This window comes from Anopheles moucheti, chromosome 3, assembly GCF_943734755.1.
Source record: "Anopheles moucheti chromosome 3, idAnoMoucSN_F20_07, whole genome shotgun sequence".
Lineage (NCBI taxonomy): Eukaryota > Metazoa > Arthropoda > Insecta > Diptera > Culicidae > Anopheles > Anopheles moucheti.
Window position 1 is genome coordinate 84191799 of NC_069141.1, and position 21508 is coordinate 84213306.

At 45.8% G+C, this 21508-nt stretch overlaps 4 protein-coding genes across 4 annotated transcripts in view; 2 read left to right on the forward strand and 2 right to left on the reverse strand.

Moving 5' to 3' along the window:
- Positions 1-14963, forward strand: part of LOC128304285 (uncharacterized) — a 37687-nt gene extending 22724 nt beyond the window's left edge. Inside the window, exons 6-9 of the mRNA XM_053041448.1 lie at positions 2709-2792; positions 9623-10146; positions 10229-10561; positions 10659-14963. Coding sequence (XP_052897408.1) covers positions 2709-2792; positions 9623-10146; positions 10229-10561; positions 10659-14963 — 5246 coding nt within the window. The remainder of the gene's footprint in view (positions 1-2708; positions 2793-9622; positions 10147-10228; positions 10562-10658) is intronic.
- Positions 14964-16448: 1485 nt separating this feature from the next.
- LOC128303697 (SAP30-binding protein) lies at positions 16449-18105 on the reverse strand. Its single transcript, XM_053040744.1, has 2 exons — positions 17926-18105; positions 16449-17865 (listed from the first exon to the last, which is right to left on the reverse strand). The coding sequence occupies exons 1-2, from the start codon at positions 18046-18048 to the stop codon at positions 16993-16995; spliced, it is 996 nt and encodes a 331-aa protein (XP_052896704.1). The 5' UTR covers positions 18049-18105; the 3' UTR covers positions 16449-16992.
- Positions 18106-18366: 261 nt separating this feature from the next.
- Positions 18367-19628, reverse strand: LOC128303923 (translation initiation factor eIF-2B subunit beta). Its single transcript, XM_053041014.1, has 3 exons — positions 19520-19628; positions 18557-19465; positions 18367-18483 (listed from the first exon to the last, which is right to left on the reverse strand). The coding sequence occupies exons 1-3, from the start codon at positions 19594-19596 to the stop codon at positions 18411-18413; spliced, it is 1059 nt and encodes a 352-aa protein (XP_052896974.1). The 5' UTR covers positions 19597-19628; the 3' UTR covers positions 18367-18410.
- A 181-nt stretch (positions 19629-19809) lies between these two features.
- On the forward strand, positions 19810-21457 carry LOC128303369 (ras-related protein Rab-43). Its single transcript, XM_053040302.1, has 4 exons — positions 19810-20163; positions 20265-20349; positions 20430-20686; positions 20745-21457. The coding sequence occupies exons 1-4, from the start codon at positions 19951-19953 to the stop codon at positions 20850-20852; spliced, it is 663 nt and encodes a 220-aa protein (XP_052896262.1). The 5' UTR covers positions 19810-19950; the 3' UTR covers positions 20853-21457.
- Positions 21458-21508: the final 51 nt, after the last annotated feature.

Genomic DNA, 21508 nt, shown 5'->3' on the forward strand with positions numbered 1-21508 from the left:
GTCGGCCGGTTGGGGAGCGCTTTCGTTCACGCTGCCACACGTGCCATACTTGGTGAAATGGTTGGTACTGCCCGTTGACTGCGTACCTTTTTTTTTGGCTAGTTGCGACTTCAAGCAGCGTTGATTGTTCGACTTTTCGAACCCGATTGCGCTAAATCGATAAGAATAGGGTGCTTTTTTTTCCTTCGGGAGTTCAAAAGCAATCCGGTAGAGGTAATTTTAATCCCATTCTGTATCGGGGGCAATATTTTTTGTTGCTTACGCTCCTCTGACGGTAATTGCTCAGAACAGATCGTGTAGTTACTGGCAACCGTACATCATGGGGCATACACGCCAGAGCAGGGGGTTCAACGCATCACCAGGGTAAAAGGCAACCGGACGCAAGATAAACATCAGCACCGCCATACGAATCGTCCCGCCGAGCGCAATATTTCACCCATCGCTTCTATGGACCTTGATGCGCTTCTTCAGAGTCGCCGGAAGTGTTAGAATACGTGGGGCAAAAAAAAACAGATCATTTGGCACACTTAAGTGATGGATTTTGTGCGGTTAAGCAAAATAAAACGAAGCCGCAAACATAAATCACCAACCAATCAACTTATGGTTTGTAGTAAATGGTTGTTCTGGTTTTGGTTTCGTTCGAGGACCAGAATTTCCTTAGGAATTTGGATCTTCTGTGCTTGAGATGGAAATAGCTGATAAAAAATGCGTTAAAACCTTTCATCTCCTGATCTTTATTCCCCAATTTTCATTAAATTGTTTCCGAAGTCGTAAAGTGAAGGCGTGAAGGTTGAGTTCCACAATCCAGTATTAACGATGGAGGTACTCCCATATTAGGGATAGTTTTCACAAGTTTAGATAAAATTTAGTTTACTTTAGACAGTACTATATAAGTTTCAAGTTAAACTATATATCTCTAGAATTTCCAAGCAGTTTCCCCCGGGTCTAATTAATGGAACTCAATATATAAAGAGTATCTCTTTCAATTAAGTACCATTCGCTGAGATCAATCATTTCCCTTTAAGCACTTTAAATTACGTTTATCAAACATAAATGTTTCATACTGTAACCGCACTCACGCGGTATCAATTTCATCATAAAAACCTACACTCTTTTACCTTTTCCCTCCCCGAGGGCTTACAGTACCTACACGTATCGACCGCGTAACACATTTCCGCTCGGTTCCCATTTTCCGACCATCACTGCAAACAAATGGTGCGATAAAAACGGATGACACCGTTGATATTTTGTAATCAGTGGCGTAAGTTATTCGCCAGGTTCTTGGTTCTTGGCACATGGATCGCGCCGGTTGCGCCGCAAGGGAGGTCGTATACCGGGCTTGCTACTAAGTCTTACATTGAGCCCTTCGGCGCTTTTGGGGCGGATGATGAAGGAAGCCCATGCTGGTCGTTATGAATCTGAACCAGCTCGTCAAAGCCCATTGCGCAGGAGCGTACGCGTCGTGTGCGGAATGCAAATGTAGCATCATATGTTCGTGGTTGATTCGTAGGCGGCCACCTTACGGCGATGTGCAATCTGTTTCGACTGGTTAATGGCATCGTTTCGTTCGTTTCGTTTCTTTCTCTCGCTATCTCTTTGCGTTGATTCATGTGCATTGGCTAGAAGGGATGGTTGTTTTTTTTTTATTGTCAGCGTCTATGATCACACCCTGAGCCCTCGTCTTCGGAGCCCTCGAGGGCTAATCATGGAAACATATTCGCAGCACGGGAACGCTTGCGTACATGCATGCATGTGCGGAAGAAAATATATGCACCAGGCAATAGTGCGAACCGCGACTCCACTAGTTAGGCTCCTATATTAATTTTGCTCTATTTATTATCGCTCGTGTGGGTCCTTTTACTACCACGGGATTTTTTTTCTCCGCGTGTCCAGTATGAGGTCGTTTAGAAAGCTATAGTGGCGATCTGTGATTTATTATTTGCAATAGCGCATCCACCGCTCATTCCCATCGAGCACACGCCATTTGCTGCCGTACAAATCGTGATCAAGCACGCTGCTTTAGCTCGCTGCAGTAGCTCGTTCCATGTACGCATGTGCTTAACCTTTTTTTCCGCCCTCTAGTGCCTTATCTTTCGTCTTAATTTCAATTTACACTGCACTCACCCACGCCGCTCCACAGCGGAAAGCACGGAAAAATTAGCAAAATTTATTACGGCGATGAAGAAAATTATTATTTATACGTTCTATATCGTTCGCCAAAAATCTTTGCCGCCACCGTTTGCCACCAGAGTTGCGACGCTCGCTGGACACACCGCTGGACGCAATAGCAGTTGGGATTGGGACAGTAAGCAGCAGCAGCAGCAGCAACCGAAGGTGCATCGTGATCATTTTATTACACCATTCTCGCTTAAGATTCAGCAACGCATTAAAACATACACACCATTGCAATCAAGCAAAGGAGGCGAGAGCATCAGAAGTATGCAGATCGATACGATCGCATCCAACACGGCTGCATCACAATTAATAAAACACCAACGCGCCCGGCATGTCGGTTGAGGGTGTTGTAGTAATAAATTCAACTTGTCTTTTCCTCACCATTTCCATCCATTGCGCTCGTTGCGTTCCTCCGCACTCCACATTTTCACTCTTGCCCTGTTGTGGGTCTAATTTCGCGATCGTTCATCTCTGTGTTTTTTTTTTCTTTTCCACTCCTTCATTCATTCTACTTTCTACTCTTCCACTTGCAGATGACATGCAGATGCCGAACCAAAACATCTTCACACCGTGCATCGCTTTCCGCGTCGTTGGGACACCGATCAAATACGTCACCAGTAAGTGTGTCTTTTGTTCTGTTTGTTTGTCCATTCTTGCTTCTGGCTCTCTGCTCGCATTGCGCTTTGTTATGGTTTACTCTGATTGTTCACTGTCGGTGCGCACGGGTGGTTGTTTAATTTATGTTACAGGTGGTTTTCTTTTACTGCTTATGCAAATGCACTTTTCTTCTCGGTTTTTCATCACCATTTTGATATCTGACAGGAACGATAAACACATTTATGGTTTGTTGTTTTAATTTGTAACAGATTTTATATGTGTTGAAGGTAATTTTCTACCCTGAAACATTTATTTAATTCCTTTTGTTTTCTTTCCTTTGAATTAAGATTGATTTCTTATCATTGTTTAACGGTGGCTTTCACTAAAACTGTAACTTAATTTGTTGTTTTGAATAAAGCTGAAATATATTATACAAATTAATTCACTGCACAAATAAATCCCAATTAAAAACAAATTGGAAGCTTATTGGTATTTGTTTACCAAAAATCTTTCTAATTGCCAAGACCGGCACACACCTTGCATGCATGATGCACGGAAAAGCGAAAGCATTGCCCCATCATTGAAGTCGCTGTGTTTTTTTTCTTCGTTGCATTATTTATGCTCAATACTTAAAACAACCACCAAAGCAGCGTTAATCACTTCCTGCCGTATGGGAAGCAACAACCACAACAACAACAAAATTGGCAAAAACGGATCGCGGTTGGCTTTATGATGGAGTGCCCCACGCTCAAACGAAACGACGAAGCCTCCAGCGCGCCAAAATACATAATAATCATACGTACGAGTTCATCGGACGGCCACAGTGCCAATCGGCCACCCCTGCGCGATCTCGCAACACGATACTCAGACGCGAAGATGTTCACTGAATCATGTAATTGATATATTTGCTTTGCTGGGCATTGCGCGAGCTTCAAGATGCCGCCACGATTGTTTTGTGCGTTGTTTGCTTACGCCAGAGGAGAGCAAACTGAGATGGAACAGCTCTTCACCAGGAAAAATAATAACATTGTATGCAAATATCCTCCCGCATATGAGTAAACAAACACACACACATTGAACGCCTCTTATTAGTTGAGGGTCTATAACTAAGTGTGGGTGCTTTGGTCCAGGGCATGCACATCTCGATGGGTACATTAGCGAAGCGCTACAGCCTCACACTGGCTGGTGATGATTTGTGCTCCGCTTTGGCCAGATGTGTGTTACCCACCCTTAAAAGGACGTCCTAATGAAAGCGAAAAAATCGAAACCCCAATTAAAGGAGAAAGGAGGGTTTTTTGTGCCTGCATCGTAATTATACGGTGGCTAAATTAGGAAGAACTCCACCACCGACGCGTTCCGGTTACGAACGCCGCTGAACTATTTGCGCGCGTTTTATAGTAATAATATGCGTACGGATGCGTACGGGGGTACATTTTAACATATTTCTATTTCCCTTTCAACGGCGCTTGGTGGGGGTGGTTTTTGTTTTCCTTTTGCCCTCCAAACGATTCTTTGCGAAGGTGGAACCCGGCGACGATCGTTTAGTAGGGAAAGATCATGCGCCGGCGGTGTAATGAGTGGTTGAGCTGAGGTTTGAAAAACGATTTCACTTATTTCTTTAGTTTTTTTTCATGTATTTTTGTTGATGCCTTTTTGGAAAACATCCTCCCGTTTCCCTGTGTTTGGGGGAAATGTTTTCGCGAAAGTGGCGTACGGAAAGTGAAGCTAAAAGCGATCCAAATCGGTTTGATCGAAATTAAAGTACCAGATGGTCCACCCCTTTTCCGGCGAACAGTAGTTGAAAGATGAGCATGAAACACTATTCATTCATGCTCGTCTGTTGTTGTACGTTTACGGAATAGTGAGGTAAGTAGGTGTCGTTACGAAGCGGGCAATTTTCTGCCAACCAACGGAGCCCCACAAAGAACGACAAAACCCGAGCACTTGATCGTGTTTGACCCCCCCGAATCGGTTGGAATGACCATAAATTATGAATGGTCTGTTCAATTCCTTCTTCCGCCTCCCTTAGCGGTTCCTTAGCGTGGGTAATGCTTCTCCTTCTTCATGGTTTCATATTTCAACCCTTTGAAAGCAATTACTCTCACGAACGTTCCCCCGTATGAATATGTGGCAGATCATTTACACAAATATACGATCGAGAAGAAGCAGGCAAAGTGGTAAAGGGAAGGGGAGGGAGAGGTGTAATTGTGAGAACGATTGTGGCCAATAAAGTGCGATTCTATCACGACCAAACAGCTAAACCGTCGCTGTGGAAGGTGATTTTCCTGCTGGTGACTTCAACGCGCAGGCAAGCGACGAACCGCGCGAGAAGGGGAAGGTGATTTGTTTCCTTTATTGTCCCATTAGTGTGACTTTATGAGACGTCTTTCTCAACCGATGGCTCAATTCGTTTTGCTACATTCTTTGCATTAGAGTGCGTGAAGAATTTGTTAAAAGAAAGCGCCGCATACGCATAATGAGAAATGGGTAGCCACTAAGCTAGAATGGGGAATTTCCAATTTTGGAAGCAATGATCCGTGAAATTTCATTTAGAAGCGTGAAGAGATCATTTCTAATGACAATTTTAGGTGGGAAATGGAAGGAAAAAAACTAGACATAAAACTGGAGCTCTTGTGCGACAACATCGTACATGAAAAATTGTACACCTATAAGCAATACGTACATAAAAATTGTACACCTATAACCTCAAGGAAGAATAAAAAAAAAACATAAGCCTGATAATGTTCGATACTCATTAGCAATATTTGCTTCCTTCAACCAGAAGAGAAATCTTTCAGAACTGCACTAAAATAGCTATTACACCCTCAATAAACGTAACTCCAAAGAGATTTCATTTTCAACGCGAATAAAACATCAATCATAAAAGATCGATCGTGCTGGTAAGTACACGGAACAGCACGCACAACCTCGGGACATTTATTGAGCACTCAATCGCGCCCTACCAATTAGATTGCCTTCCTTTTTTAGCAAAGGTTTGGCCTAAAGTAAGTGCACACCGTATTGGAATAGGTGCTATAAATTTTACTATTAATTTATGGTATCGATTTGCAACCCCATCTCATCTCAGCAATGCATCCCGCAAGCGACTGTTTGATTCGCATTGCACGGTATTAGGTACTACCTATTTAAGGTGAGAAATAAAGTAGGTACATGTACTGGGGGTTGGAAGCCCTTTAGCGACTGCAGGGTGCACTGTAACGTTGAAGGATTTCTTGGTACAATATCGTTTTTCCTGTACTGCATGGATGGAACCATAATTCTGATAAACCTCAGTGGTCTATGCTGATCGCTCATTAGACGTCTCACAATAACACCTATCGTAAATGTATTGAACTGGTTCCGATCAGGATCCAAGTGCGGGGTGTTATAAATTCCTCTGCGTTCGGGATTTAATGCCCAATCCAATCGAGAATTTAGATCAAATCGTTTAGTGTTAGAACGGTACAAGCGAAGGAGAAGGAGAGACCGCTGCGATTCCGAGAATGTTTTACGACCCGCAACATTGATGGGCTGTGTTGAAAGTGTTGTAAATTCGTCCGATGCCGGGTGAAAGAAGGTAGATAACGACCAATTATGCGTAAGTCAACAGTCGGCTAGAGGTAGCGCTTTACGCAACCTTTGTCCAGCAGATAAAGCATGGAATGAAGGAAAAACGAAACATCTTGTACTGTGCTACAGAAAACGTAACAAAACGCTTGCGTCTAACATGAATCCGGTTGTGTCTTAATTAATAATATTTGATGAGCATCTTCGGGTATTCGACCGTTAGAAGTTTATGGCAAGGGTAGCCCCTATGTTCATGCGCTGATGCAACCGGTCTAATTTGGAGCATGCAGGAGCTGCATTTGCATTTTGTGTCGATTTTACAAATTAAAACCGATACAGCAACCATCAAACACAGTTCGAATTCTTGCGCTCCGTCCATTTGCTTACAATGTGTGAGGCGGAGCGATTCTCCTCCCTGTTTGATGGAAGCGGACTCAAAGCCACGGTTCCCCACCCGGTTTTATATCACATCGCATTTATTTATTTATTAGTGCGAGCGGAATTGGATTATTACAAAACCGAGATGCCCCCCTCGAAACGTCGTACCAATTCCAGGGCGGGAAGCTTACCCTGGGAAGCATTTGTAGGAACGTTTGACCGTTCGGACACGTTGTTCTGGGCCGGTAAAACATCGATACTTTAGCGTGGTGCATCCCTTTGTCAGGGGGATTGGACTGGGAAACGACAGCTAAATACTGTTTTCCGCCTGTTCTTTTATTGGGTGTTGTGTTGAGGGGAGCTTTTTTGTTTTTGTGGTGTGCAAATTTACAAGATCAACCGGTTGTTGATTTGGTGATTTCATAACGATTTCCGTTAGTGTTTTAGGTGAATCGTTTAGGAAAAAGGGCAGTAAAAACATTTTGCTCCGCCATTGCCATTTTGGGGCGATTAGTACCGCGCGATTGAGGCTATAATCGGCAAGCAAAGATACCGCTAAACATCGTTTCAGCATAGGTTCGATGCAAAGAACAGTTTTGTGGCGATTGGGAATGGAATTTTTATGATGTGTTATTTCACAACAAGAAAAATACATTTGTTTTGTTTTAATTGTATGGCAAATGAATTTTTTTTAGAATTCCTCTTAATCTGTTTGTAATGCCGACCTCAATCATCAACATCGAGATAATGTATGGAACCGTACAGCACTGAATGTTGATATGTAGGTTCTCTATTAACCAACTTCTAAACTTAAACTATTATTTATAGCAATCTGGCATCTCTTATCAAGCCTTTCGTTACGTTGCACAGCGATTCGATGTATGACTTGCATAATATTTAAGCGCACCGGAAGAAGCGAACCATTTTCCAAACGGAAGATGCCAACAGTCGGCGTGTGATGCAATCGAGCGAGCTATGCTTTACCCCGATTTCCATCTATTTAAATATCGTCTTTCGCGTTGCGCAGTGGTCGAAACTGTTTTGAACGCTGTGGCGTCCGACCACATCATCGACGATGGAAAGGCCGGCTTTGCAAGCAACAATAAAAAATATGAGTAAACAGACAAAGACAATAACAAAAAAATCCACACACATAATTCACCTTGCACATTTTTTTGTTGTTATTTCTGGTCGGTCAGTGTCTCTAACGCTTTTCCGTTCCCACCCATTACGGCGGTGGGGATGGGGATGAAAAACGGTACACACTTCATGTGCAATTTAAGCATTTTCTATGGTGGGCACAGCAGTTTCACTTTCATCGCGGAGAAAAACGAAATGAAAATGAAACTAACGCTCGTCTGCACTTGCGACAGCGTGTTTTTCTTCGCCTTATTTCTTCCGTACGGCACCGGGAGGTATTGGTTGGGTCGCGAATGTCATAATTCATCCTGGTAACGATGTGTTCCTGCGTTGCGGTTAACAACGAACCGTCTCCCGAAACGCTGGGGTTCCTTTTAAATCACAGATTATGCTAATCGTGTGAACGATGCTGCTGTGTTGGTAAGAGGTTTCCAGCCCCCGTCGCACTACAGAGTCTGTCGCTATAGCGATCTTCACCGACCGCGCGGACGGACCGATTCGCGATCGTAAATCACACACCCTGAAATGGTGTCATTTTTTCCATTTTCATTTCGACCTGCGGTTCGTACGCGAGTGGCGCGAGTTGTTTTTTTAAACGTTCAAGCCGTTTTACTGTCCAGTTGACATCTTGTGACCTGTTGGGCTTTGTGTGGTCACACTTCTAAGCAGCTCACGCAATAGAAAGGGATTTTTCTTCTCAGCGACACACCTTCGAGACGTGTTCAGATTGAAAGGCGCAAGTGTGAAGTCGAAAGTGTGTGCGTGTCTCTCGCACCTCTGATGGCTGTGAGCTCTGACCGGATGGCTATGCACTGTCCACTAGTGCCGGTGGTTTCGCAGTATTATCACACAATTATGAATATTATTACTCAACCCGCCCGATGATGGTGGCCGGTTTGGAAAAAAAAACTTTCACTTTTCTCAGCCTCCCTGCGGCACGATAACGTTATCAGCGGACAGGGTAATGAAATAATCAGTTCGCGCGTGCACCAGTACATGCGGTGGGTTGTCTGTAGGCAACGTGATGCAACCGTCTCTGTTTTTCTGCCAGCCACCTTTTCTGACCGATCGAAGCACCAATGAAGCACCAGCCGACCACGAAACACCAACGCACTGCTGGCTGATATGATGCTTGGGAAGTGAGATTCATAATGGACTCGTATCCGAAATGCATCGGAAAAATGGGTGGAAAATCGGTGACGATTGAGTGACTGCAAACCTATCAACGGTCCAACCCTTTCCGACCTCAACCTTTCCACTTTTTTTGAAGGGAAATGTAATTTTTCGGTGCGTAACCACCGTGAGCCCAAGCTATTCAATCAGGCTTTTCCGGTGTACCTTTCGGGAAGGAACCGATTTTTAATGAGTTTTCTTTCAAGCGTACCATGATTAGGCTTTAATGAGTGGAAAATAATGTCGACCATCCATTTCTGGGAGGCGATCGTACGTATCATTTTATGGGCCATTTTGATAAGCTCATGGTGACATAAGGTACCTGAATGAATGATTGCACGTGCGCCATAATATGGTAAGGGAACTAGTAAGCAACTACTTTCCCTTAAGGTTAATGCTGGTGGTGGGTTAATTACTGTTATGCTGCTGCGTACCATTAGGGGGGTGTGAAGAACCTTCAAAACTATTGAAAGGAGAAGTGTATAACAGGTGCTGTAATACTGTATAACAGAGTCATACTCCCAAGCGATCATGCTGTGACTCGTTAAGAAACAGAATTATTAATCTTTTACTCATTCCTGCTATCTTACAGATGTGACTGAGGTGTCGTTCGCCTCCGAAACGCATATTGAACAGCAGTCCGGCCTATCGACGAAGGAGTACATCGTGATTGCGGTCTGCAGCTTGTGCCTGGGCCTGATCTATATCGCTTCGGTTTTTCTCTACATCCACATGAAGAAACGGAAGAGTAGATCGGGCTCGAACGATGATGGTAATGGTTTGAAGAACGACTACTCCACCTATCAACAGAACGACCAGGTCACGTTCGGTGTTGGCATGGGTGCTGCAGTTAGCCCATTTGGTGGACAGGCACGGGCCAGCTTCATCGGACGCAATGCACTCGGCGGAAGTCAACGGCAGGGTGGTGGACCAACCGTTGGACCACACCGTGGGCTCACGAGCGTGGGTCTGCACGCGGAAGAAATGGGCATCGTGAAGAACAATCCGCTGCTGAAGCATTTTCCGAATCTGAGCGACAACTCGGGCTTCATCAGTGACAATTCCAATTCGGTGTCGGAGTTTGAGGATGATATAACGACCGACGTTGAGAAGCAGGTAGGTCTACACAATGTCCATGCTCTTTTTGGTCAAATCAGCTAATTGAGTCCCCTTTTCCCCGCTCGATTCTAATTCGTAGATGCAAACCGGCAAACATCAGCCAAAAAACTTCTCAGGGCGTACCGAAATGGATGGCGAACTTCGCCTTCAGCAGCAGCAGCAGTTATCCCAGCAGTCCGCTCTGCTTCTTCATCATCACCACCATCTTCAGCAGCAGCAGCTGCACCAACACCAGCAGGATCCGTTGAATTCCGGTGGCCAGGATACGGAGTGCCTGCCCGAGGAAAATGTATCCATTGTCGAAGAACTGAACAACGAAGAAAAGCTCGAAAGCATGAAATCCATCGTGAACGGTACGATGCGCCGGAAGCTATACTTCAATCCCGCCTACTTCGAACCACATCTTCTAGTTGTAAGTAAACGCTCCAGTGCTGTATAACAGTTTTCCTTTTCTGGGACACCCTTTCAAGTGTCTTTGTTTTTGCTCTGTCTCTCCCTTCCAATAACAGTCACCTCCACCGGCAGCTATCGAGTTTCTGAATAAGATCCGCGAAGTGATTACGATCGCGAAGTACAAGATGTCCTCGAAACGGTTTCAACCATCGCTTAACATCATTCCGGAGGAACTGCAGCACGCGGCCGGTTCAGAGACGTACGCCGCCGTTCAGACTGCTCCGGCGAGTCGTCGAAGTAGTCTGATCAGTTCACGCAAGGACAGCTCCAGGAAGAGCGCTTGCTCGGGGTGTCCTGGGTGTGAGAAGAAGGTAGCCGCATCCGATCCGGTTATGGTACCGTCGAGCAACTGTAAGAATTGTGGTGACAAGCAGAACAGCATTCGCAAATGGCTGGAGGACGTTTCTTCTACGCATGGAGACGGTATTGCCGAGGTGGATATGTACGATAGTAAATCGAATCTGCTTGCCAGTGGCAGTGCATCCGAAACGGATGGAACGACTCCAACACCGAGACCGGAGGGAGGAATTGCAAACGCTGGTTTCCTGGGTGATCAGCAGCGAGAGTCACTCAAATCGCAAGATGATCGATCGACCGCACCTGACTCGTTGCCGATTCGGCCGGATATTAAGAAGCAACCGAAAAGTCACCGACCATCAAAGACGGGGAGTTTACACAGCGACAGTTCGTCAACGTCGGACAATGAAACGATTGTAGCAAACAGTGTGAAGGAACGATCCTCTGTCGTGCGCATACCGTCCGCAAGCAAATCGGTACGCTCGGACACTAGCTCGGCACCGAAAATTGTATCGCACAGTTTGAAGTCGGATTTGGCTAGCAAGATGAGCAAGCTCGCTATGCAGGACGGTGCTGGGGCGTTGATGAAGAACAGCAGCTTCATTTACGAGGAGAGCCGGCCAGCGCAACCAAGCAACCAGGATCTGTACATCAAGAATACCAACAACTCGGTGGCGAACCTCGACACGAACAAGATGTACGATAAGCGGGATCTTTATAGCATCGCCGGAAGTGAGATCTACAACAACCCTCAGTTCGAGGCGTCACCGGTGATGTCACACAAGAAACTTGCGGTAACGCACTCGAGTCATCATCACCATCACGGTCATGGCAAGAAGCCCCCAGTACCTAACGGAGCAGGAGCAGGAGCAGCAAGAGCACCGTCCGTAGGCTCGGTGTCACTCGCCGCTTCTTCCAGCAAGCGTCGCCAAGAGGTATTGGATCAGTATGCAAACGTGAAGCCAATGAAGTTGCGTAACATCAATCAGATGCCGGACATGGTGTACGAGGCTCTCGCTATGGATCAGCGGAAGATTCGATCATGGTCAGAACGTCATGCTGATCGGTTGATGCCACAGATGGAATCGTTGGACTACAATGTCGACTCCTCAGACAGTCGCTTCAGCAGCATCGATCGCCACGAACGCTACCGGAATGAAAAGTTTTTTCACGACTTTCTAAACTCGGACCAGGAGTGCAATACGCTCGGGAACCGGTCGGGGAAGAATTCCTACAGCAAGTATCAGCCGGACTCACCGATCTATTCGCGCAAATCGCCTCACTACCTGATCGTGGACTACGAAACGGATAGCTTGGAGCGGGTCACCTCTAAGACACCGATGAGCTTCAACACCTCCACGACGAACAGTAGCGATCTGGGTTCGCAACCATCACCCTCGCTCAGCACCGCGCTCCCGCTCGAAGAGGAGGTCGAGATACGCAATGCCATATACGATCGGGTGGAGGGTTTTAGAAAGGATACTGACACGATCAAGACGGAACGCGAAGCCGTCAGTATCCTGTCCGATGAGTATGAAGACGTTCCGCAGGCTTCGTCACATGGCACGGGGCAGCCAGCAAACGCGAGTGGCAAGCCGAAGAAAAAGGTACCGAAGATCAAGTGTGACACGCCATTTCAGGGGAGCATCACGATCGAGGTGGAACACAGTCCCGACGATTGCGATCTGTCGGCGACGGATAGCGATCAGTTCGAGCCGGACACACTCGACCGTAAGCCTAAGAAAAATGGGCAACCGAAGATCGCCGTTAGTCGCCATCGAAGCAATGTTTGGGAGAGCGAACGGGGACGCAGTGAATGTAGTGCAATCGAGTCGAATCTAACCTCACTGCCGGCTGATCTAAACAGCCACTTTGTGCTGAAGTCTACCGGATCGTTCAAACACGACACGAGCTTCGGCAGCTTGAGGGAGATCTACGAATCCAAGAACCCAAAAGCCACCGCCCCTGCGGTCATTCGAAGTTCGCTGAACAATCTGTCTGATTTGGACGTAAAATCGGGGAAGTTGCTTACGCTCGAGACGAGGCACTCACGTCGGCAGCGTACGAATGTGGGCGATGCGATGATACCGGCACCGAAGTTGGTACCGCCGGATTTGATACCTCCGGAGAATGCGCGACAGCCCACCCTGTACGATCATCCGCGGTTGCAGTTGAAGAAGGTGGAAGATTATGGGGTGGCACCGAAAAATTTGGCCTGCTGGAGCAATAGCGAGAAACTGTCCAACCCACCGACCGGGCCGGCACCGAAGCCAAACTTCTGCACCAACAGCGAGAACTACGAATCGATCAACAGCTTCACGGCGGAAAGTGACTCCACTCAGTTCACGGGCATTTCGGACAACGATCGTACGGCGTCTGGTGGCAGTAATAGCAACAGCAGCAGTACGGGCAAGAATCGTAACTCGAAGGGTAAGCTGCCCAACTACAGTCACGTCCACAAGAATCCCGCGGATCAGTCGCTTTACATCACCGAGCAGTCGGAGTACGCGAGGATCGACGAGAAACAAACATCGCCGGAGGAGTTGAGTGGTATTTTGGAAAGCTATATGACGCTTGGAGAGATGAATAGTAAAAATTTCTTGCAGCAGGTGGACAGTAAGATATACGATCTGCGTACTCGTCAAACGCAACAACATCAGCAGGTGATGAGTAAGACAAAGTTTATCGAGGACATCGATAAGATCGAGGTACTGTCGACGAAAACGCTCTCCAACTATAGCTATCCGATCAATCGGAACGGACCGTCAATCAATCCGAAGGATAGTGAAGATGAGAAACCCACCATCTACGATATCAGTGCACCGATTCCAATAGGAAGCACGCCCTCGGGTTCGCCCACTACCACAAAAGTGTTCCGTGTGGAATTGAACCAGTCCTCGAACGGTATGCAGATCGCCATGGGGCTACGGGATCGCGTGAAAAAGTCGAAAGATCTGAAGAACGCATGGAAAAAGTTTATCGGAATAGCTACGGCTAAGTTTAACGGTAAGACGGGTGATCAGGACCTGGAGAAGACATCCGATTCGTCCGATATTCTCGAAAAGGACGAAGGTATATCATCGTTGATCGATGACTCGTCCGGTAGTGGTGCATATGGATCGCACTACCAGCAGCAGCAGATGCTTCGCGCCCATCATCATCATCACCATCGGAAGCGTTCCGGGCAGGGACCATCGGCAGAGGACGGAGAGAAGCCAACAACCTCGCGCACCATAACGATCGTGAGGAGTAACTCGCGATCAAGCACCAAGGAACACGACAGCGGTTACATGAGTGCTGACTCGAGCGAATCCAAGCTGAACGGTAAGAAGATTTATGAGCGGTTCAACTTCAGCTCTCAATCTTCCGACGGTACCGGTACGGATGGGCCAATCCTTGAGGAGAACAAGTACGAAATATGTGCGCTCCAGGAATTGAACGAAAAAGCACCAGGAACTCCGGAAGCCATCGGCACCAATCGAAGCGGGTCGTCTACGGGCGGATCTTCTGCGACTGGCTCTCGATCGGATAAATCGATCACCCGACCTCGCTCACCACCACCGCCACTTCCCCCACCGAACCCACCACCACCTCCACCGCCAACGGCTACCATCCCGACGAAGAAGATATCCACCTCACCGGGTGGTGCCGTAAAGGTGATCGAAAAACCCCACAGTAAGCCCCCTCCTCCACCGTCCCCTCCTTCCTCTTCCTCACCCTCCACTACCTTGACGACGATCGCACGGACGGTGACCATAAACCGGGGTGAGATGGAAGCGGGTCCATCTCACCAAAGGCTCCAATCTCCGAATGGCGTATTCTTCAACACGACTGACGCGATCAGCGTGCGGGTGTATTCGTCCGATGACGAGAAGTTCGAGGGTAGTGACGATGCGTCCTGCATCTCGGATGAGGACGATCTCGACTCGCACCTGGACGACATTTCCGAGTCCGGGGCGGAGAGTGTCGAGACGCATTCGGTGTTCTTCAAGAACATACGCAAACCAACGCATCTGACGGTCGCACCGAGTGCAGACCGTGCAATGGCTGCCGCCGTTCACTAGGAACTGGGCAGCTTCACCCTTTCTGTAAATGCAACTCTCTTTCTTCCTTTACTTGTGTAATATTGCGATCCTCTACTACAGTTCATCGTTAGTAAGTAAGCTAGAGTTTAAGTAGACCTCAGCTCTAGCAATGTGTTAGGCTAGGCGCTGTACATTACATTCGTCCCGGGAACACATCCATTTGGGTCGCACACCGTTCGAGATTATTGAGTTATTGTACCTCCACAAGTATTGAGCTTATCCTTGAGTTTGTCCGCTTCCTTGCAACAGGGGCTCAGTGCATCTTCGAGATGGAAGCCGACGTTGGATTAGCCAAGTAAAATAGGTTTTCTAGCGCATAGGGCAGTAGAGTTTAAATAGACAAATCAGTGGCAACTGTGCAATTTGTTTTAAGCGTTACTTAAGTTGAATATTTATTCTTGAAAAGTTTGAAGAAAGTTGTGTGTGCGTGTGTGTATTCGTGTGAAAGGGATGGTTCAGATTCGAGTGTGTGTGATTCTTTTTCGTTACGCTTAACTACTGTTGAGTTCTTCTGCTGGTGCTGCATTTTCGCTTTGCTATCTTCAGTTTTGTTATATTTGTGTTTTGTTTTTCTTACTTTCTGTTTTGTTTTCACAACTTCATTAACTCTAGTCTCTTGTCTCTTGTTTTTGTTAAATTACTTGTAATCTAAATGTTTTTAAATCTCAAGCGAAAATGCAGTTCGTTAGCATCGAATGTGATATGCGGCATGCATTTGCACGTCGTTTACAAACAATGGCAATGATAGATTTTTAACGAACATTTTAGATGTAAACATTCCGCAAGGAACTCCGTAATTGTACGGCGGCCATCCCTTGGGGATGTGCCTGTCTGCATTACACACTAGGCCGGATATGTGCAATAAACTACAACAATCCGTGTTAAGGTTTTAGTGTTTAAGCGTAAGTTTGTACATAAGACAAATGGAATGATGCAATAGGTCCTGCAGTCGGACGCTAGAGTTATGGTTTTGTTTTAGTTAGTTCTGTAGCATCTATCGATACGGTATGGTAGTTGTAGCTTACATCACGGCTATAATACCAAATATGGCTTACACACTACTTTTGGCTCTTATCATAACCTTCGCGTACGTCCTTGCACGCAAGGGAAGTATCGTAGTATTAGGTGCGGTTGTAAGTAAGTTTTAACTCGTTCGTGTTTTAGTTTGTAAGATACATTTGCAATAAGGCAATGTCCGCGTTGCTTACAGCCGATGCTCATTAAAAAGAGATTTTCGGGCGACGTTAGCTTCATAAGTACCTGCCAAAAAAAATCATGTTAGGAACCAATGCAATACGTTCAAATCCAGACGTTACAGGTTTCCTCAACACATTAGTAGCGAATAGTAGTTAAACTGTTAGCAATCCTTAACGAATACATATTTATTCAATTATATTTTCGTAACTTTCTTAATCAATTCTTAGCTAATTTCTTGTTATAGCATATACAAACTGTTCGATTCGTTCCCTTGCGTCTTTGTTTATCGCATGCCCATTGTTGATAATATTATTGCAAGCGAACAGTCCTTTATTACTGGTTAAGATATGCAATTAGTATATAGTTTAAACATTCCCAACTACTGCTTAGTTCCCGTTGTCGCTAAGACATGCAAGTTAATTTAATGGAGAGGTGAAAGACAGGAGTAAACTAGAGTTGTTTCCTGTAGGTTCATAAGTTTAGGAAAAATGCCTGAAGTTGCTCATCATTTCGACATTCGTAAGCGTCCGGGCTGTGTACAGGACTAGCTCGGAGCACGAACGAAAGTGCAGATTATGTTTTGTTTTTCGTCGTTTTTTTATTATTTAAAACGATCGACCAATTTGTGTTTTAGCGTAAGACTTCTTCCATATGACTGTAATTGATTTTATGCAACTGAATCGAATAAAGAACTGTTTTAATTATAAAAAGTGTTATTATTTACGGTAAAAACATTTTCCTTCGCAAAGTTAATACATCTTTAAATTATATTTATTTGTCTTATATGTTGTAATATCCGTAATGCTCCCCACTACACCTTGGGCTTCTTTGGTAGTGATCCGAACGCCGATATAACGGTCCCCTTCGTACCGGTAGCCGTCGTTGTGAGCGTCTGCTGTATAATTCCGGCCGGTTTCAACGCATTGGCCATGGCAACGGCTGCTGCCGCTCCCAGCATACCCGGTGCCGCACCCAACACACCCGGTTGGTCCCATTTGGACTTTCGCTTTTTCGACTCGTCCGGATCGGCACGCTTGACGCCAGTTTGTATTTCCGTTTTCGTCGCTTCCTTGCGTGCCTTTTCCACCTTTTCCATCTCGGTCTTTTGTGCTTTCGCAAGCTCCTCATAGTACGACTCCTTGCCCCATTGGAAGGGATCAAATATTTCCGGCGCATAGTTCGTGCCCAGCTCGTTTATATCGCAGAAGTGTATCAATTTTTCGTAGATGCTGGGATTGCGGAATTCTTTGCGCTCCTGAATGATGCGGTTTGTGTCCATGTTGGAGTTTTTCATCCGTTCATAGAGGGCGGCTATCTTATCCTGCAGTTCCTGCGAGCACTTGCCCTTTGGTTCGGGTGGCAAACTGAAACCGTACAGTTTCGCTCGATCGACCTTTTCCGGCGAAGGGCTACGATGTGGTTCTGGTTCGTGTTCAGATTGGACGACCTCCTCCTGATCGCTGTGTGCCGGCGAGTTGTTTTCGTCGTCCGTATCCACTATCGTATCGTCGATATAGCTAACGAGGCGGAGTGCTTTCTTACGCGGTGGTCCGGGTGTTCCATTGTCGCTAGCACCACTAGGTTCTGCGGATTTGAATGGAAGGCTCACGGTGTTGCTCTGCGTGACGGGTGTGCCAGAGCTCTCGGACATTTCTCGCAAAGGTGTTTGCTGGCGAGAACGTATCTGCAGAAGAATGCCAAGTATGTAAGACCCATTTTATCGATGCCTCGTTCTGTAACATACCTGTGACACGGAACTTCCTCCTTCGGATTGAGGTGAATCATCGTCTGAGCGACGATCATCTTCATTTTCCGAATCTGTATAGGTAGCGGTTAGTGATGCAAGTGCAGAATTTTTGGAACTCATATTGGACACTTATGTTAAAACACTTTTAGGGTAGATTTCGACCAAAATGCACGGAATGGCACGCACTGTTTGTTTTGTTTAGGTGTTATTTTGACAGTACAACAATTGACGGCGGAGCTCTACAACAGTCATTAGAGGTTCTTGTATGAGCTAACCTCAAACCGCGATTGTTTTTCTACTTTAAAATTCGCATCGTGCTTCTTGCACATAATAATAATATATAGTATGATAATTCAATTATTCAATAGTGATATATAGCGGGCATTTTTCTCATGTTTGTGGAAAAACTTCCCAAACGTAAAATTATATTCGTACATATACGTATTCATTTATTGTATCGTTATTTACCTGTGAGTTATTCTTCATAGTTGGCTGTCGTCCGGATGATATAGCTCTCCTATCAACCGGTAGATATATGATGGAGCATTTGAGCCACTGCAAAAAGAAAAAAGACGCAAAAAATCCGTAGTTAAAACCACTCATCCATTGAGGCGTATTCCATTCTTACTTGTTCGTTACGAAGAGCGTCACCAGTTCCGGCGGTACGTAATCAAATAGCGGATTGTATGCTTTTGTGAATCGTGCCGCCAAGCTTTTGAAGGGCAGAACCGCTTCCGTGTTGCCTAGAATATTGAAGTCACCCTGTTCGTAGTTGCACAAATGCACCGGGGTCAGCTTGTACGTAGGGGCCAGGACACACACCGGTACGGAAAAATGTTTCGCAGACAGTGCTAAGCTGTATGTTCCACAAACCGCCTGTAGCCCACCGTTCGCCAGCACCGAATGCGTACCGATGATGATTTTATTGATGCGTGACATGATTGCGAAGACGGCCGCGTCGGAAATGAGTGTCGTTTGGATCTTTGCCCGACCAAGATTGGCTGCCAGCTGCTGTCCTCGGCAGTCCGGTGCGCACTCTACGACAACTACCTCTATAGGGCGAGTTTCGGCTGCTTTGCGCAGGAATTTCTCTACTGCCCGCGAGTACCCGATCGTCATGATCAGTTCCGCCGAATGGATATGTTCAGCTGCTTGCGCAGATATGCTGTCACCTGTAGTTTCCAATTCGGTTTCTATTTCCGATAAATGATCTACCAATGCGTTCTTTAGACCAGGCATCGGCTTCGAGTAATCGTCCCGTTCTGGATCAGCCGCTTGTGTTACAAGCTTGTGAAGTGAAAGTATGCTTTGACCGTCGTCGAAGTGGGAGGAATCATACTCTTCGCGTACTATTTTCATAACACGACGAATAGTATTTGCTACTACAATATCATGAGGAAGAGCTTCGGCCAGAAAGCGACCCTGGCCACGAATCAACGTCAGCAGTTCTTCCGCCGTACTCCATGATTCTTTCGACACGAGATCCATCAGCAGTCGTAGTGTTTTCGAAGTGAGCTTGTGAGCTCCGAAGATTTTCCTATGGGATTACTCAAATTAGTGTACCAAACCAAAAAGAAAGAAAGAGCCTCACCGTAGACGAACATCCTGGACAAATTCTGCAATTCCTTGAATGGGCACGACAGGGGCATCCTTTCCTAATTCTTTCATTTTCTGTACACACTGTTTATATTACTTTTCTTCTGCGAAAATGTGAATATTGTTGACGTTTAATGGGAGGTGAAGACCATGCTACACGACGCAATATCTGCACAGATCTCAACCTGTCCCTACAACTGTCACAACATTGAGACGTGTGCACGCTGCTTCAGTGAGGTCTTGCGTCTCAAATTCATAACAAAACACAAAGAAAACAATCACCATTTCGCAGCAGTACCATTTTCGAGTAATTATTAATTAGAAAAGTGCCAGAAACGATTAAATAACCTACGTCAAGAGAAATTCAAACAATCTTCTCGTACACGTCGAGAATCAGTGTCGCGCCACAAACGGATTGAAATAAAAATGTCCGCTTCAGGTCCAACATCGTTGATATCGACGGCTGGTGATGAATCGTTCGATTTCTTGTTCAAAATCGTTCTAATCGGAGACTGTGGCACCGGCAAGACATGCATCGTGCAGAGGTTCAAATCCGGGAACTTTATTGAAAGCCACGGCAACACGATCGGCGTGGACTTCTCGATGAAAGCCGTCTCCGTCGATGGGAAGAAGGTTAAGGTAAGATTAGAACGAACCTGCTAATCCCGCTGCGGATTATAAAGGCCAAAGGGCAATCCCGACCACACAATGCATATTCTAATCGTTTCGCTTTATTTCAGCTGCAAATATGGGACACAGCTGGGCAGGAGCGTTTTCGTACCATCACGCAAAGTTACTATCGTTCGGCAAATGGTGTATTAATTGGTTCGTATATCCAAAGAGACAGAAACAGATGGCAAAGAGGGGCTCCGAGTACTTAATGGTTTGATTTTCTCATTCTTCAGTGTACGACATCACCAAGCGATCGTCCTTTCTAAGTTTGCAACGATGGATTGACGAGGTGCGAAAGTACACGGCCTCTAACGTGATGATATTCGTGATAGGAAACAAATCCGACCTGGACTCAATACGGGAAGTTGAGTTTTCCGAAGCCCAAAACCTGTGCCAGTACATCCCCGAGGTCATGTTTGTGATGGAAACATCGGCAAAAGACAATCGTTGCATCGAGGACGCATTTATGACGCTAGCAACTGAACTAAAGGTCCGAACGCTAACCTCCTAATCTTGTGCAATTACATAATTTAATTTTTTGATTACAGCGGCGGCACGACGGAATAAGTGCGGCCGAAGACGAGGAAGGTATTACGCTGGGTCAGAGTAAAACCTTATCTACAAATTCATGCAACGCGCTGTGCAATTTAACGTGAAAAAGTACATCGCCGGTCGAAGCTACTGGTACCTGGTCAAAGCCAAAGGACCATTGCGAACTCACACAACTGTTTAACAGCAAACACGCGAAAGAAGCAGAAACAACAATCCCTCCTATAATTTGACCCATCGGTTGAAGTACGCCACTGTCTTAAATGCCATTGTTCTGAGCAATTGAGCCGCAACAGTAGTACTGTTGCCCTAGTACGTAAGGTACCTTAGACTAAAATCCGAGGCTCGATGGCGTTATTTTTAAATCTTTTCTTATTCATTCTCAGAGCACACGTCATTGAATGGCCGTGGTGCATTTTTCCCTGTACATAATTGGCATGAGATACATGAGTGTTAACTAATTTGTAGCTACCCCATAACACCTATGGAAAGCTGTGTACAAGTACCACTTCTATGGCATAGAAATAACGATAGTTTTTCGTTTGATTACCAGTTTCTCGAACAACCAGGCTTAGACGTTGTGAGCGCTGAGCAAAACGCGTAGAACAGAACTCGATTACATATTTTATACGAGCTATTTATTTATTTGAGGAACTCCAGATGGAACTATTTTAGATCGAAACAGTTGTGTAAATATAGCGCTATTTTAACTTTCCCATTCGGTAGAAAACGGCAATTGCATTGTTAATAAGCATCCGGTACT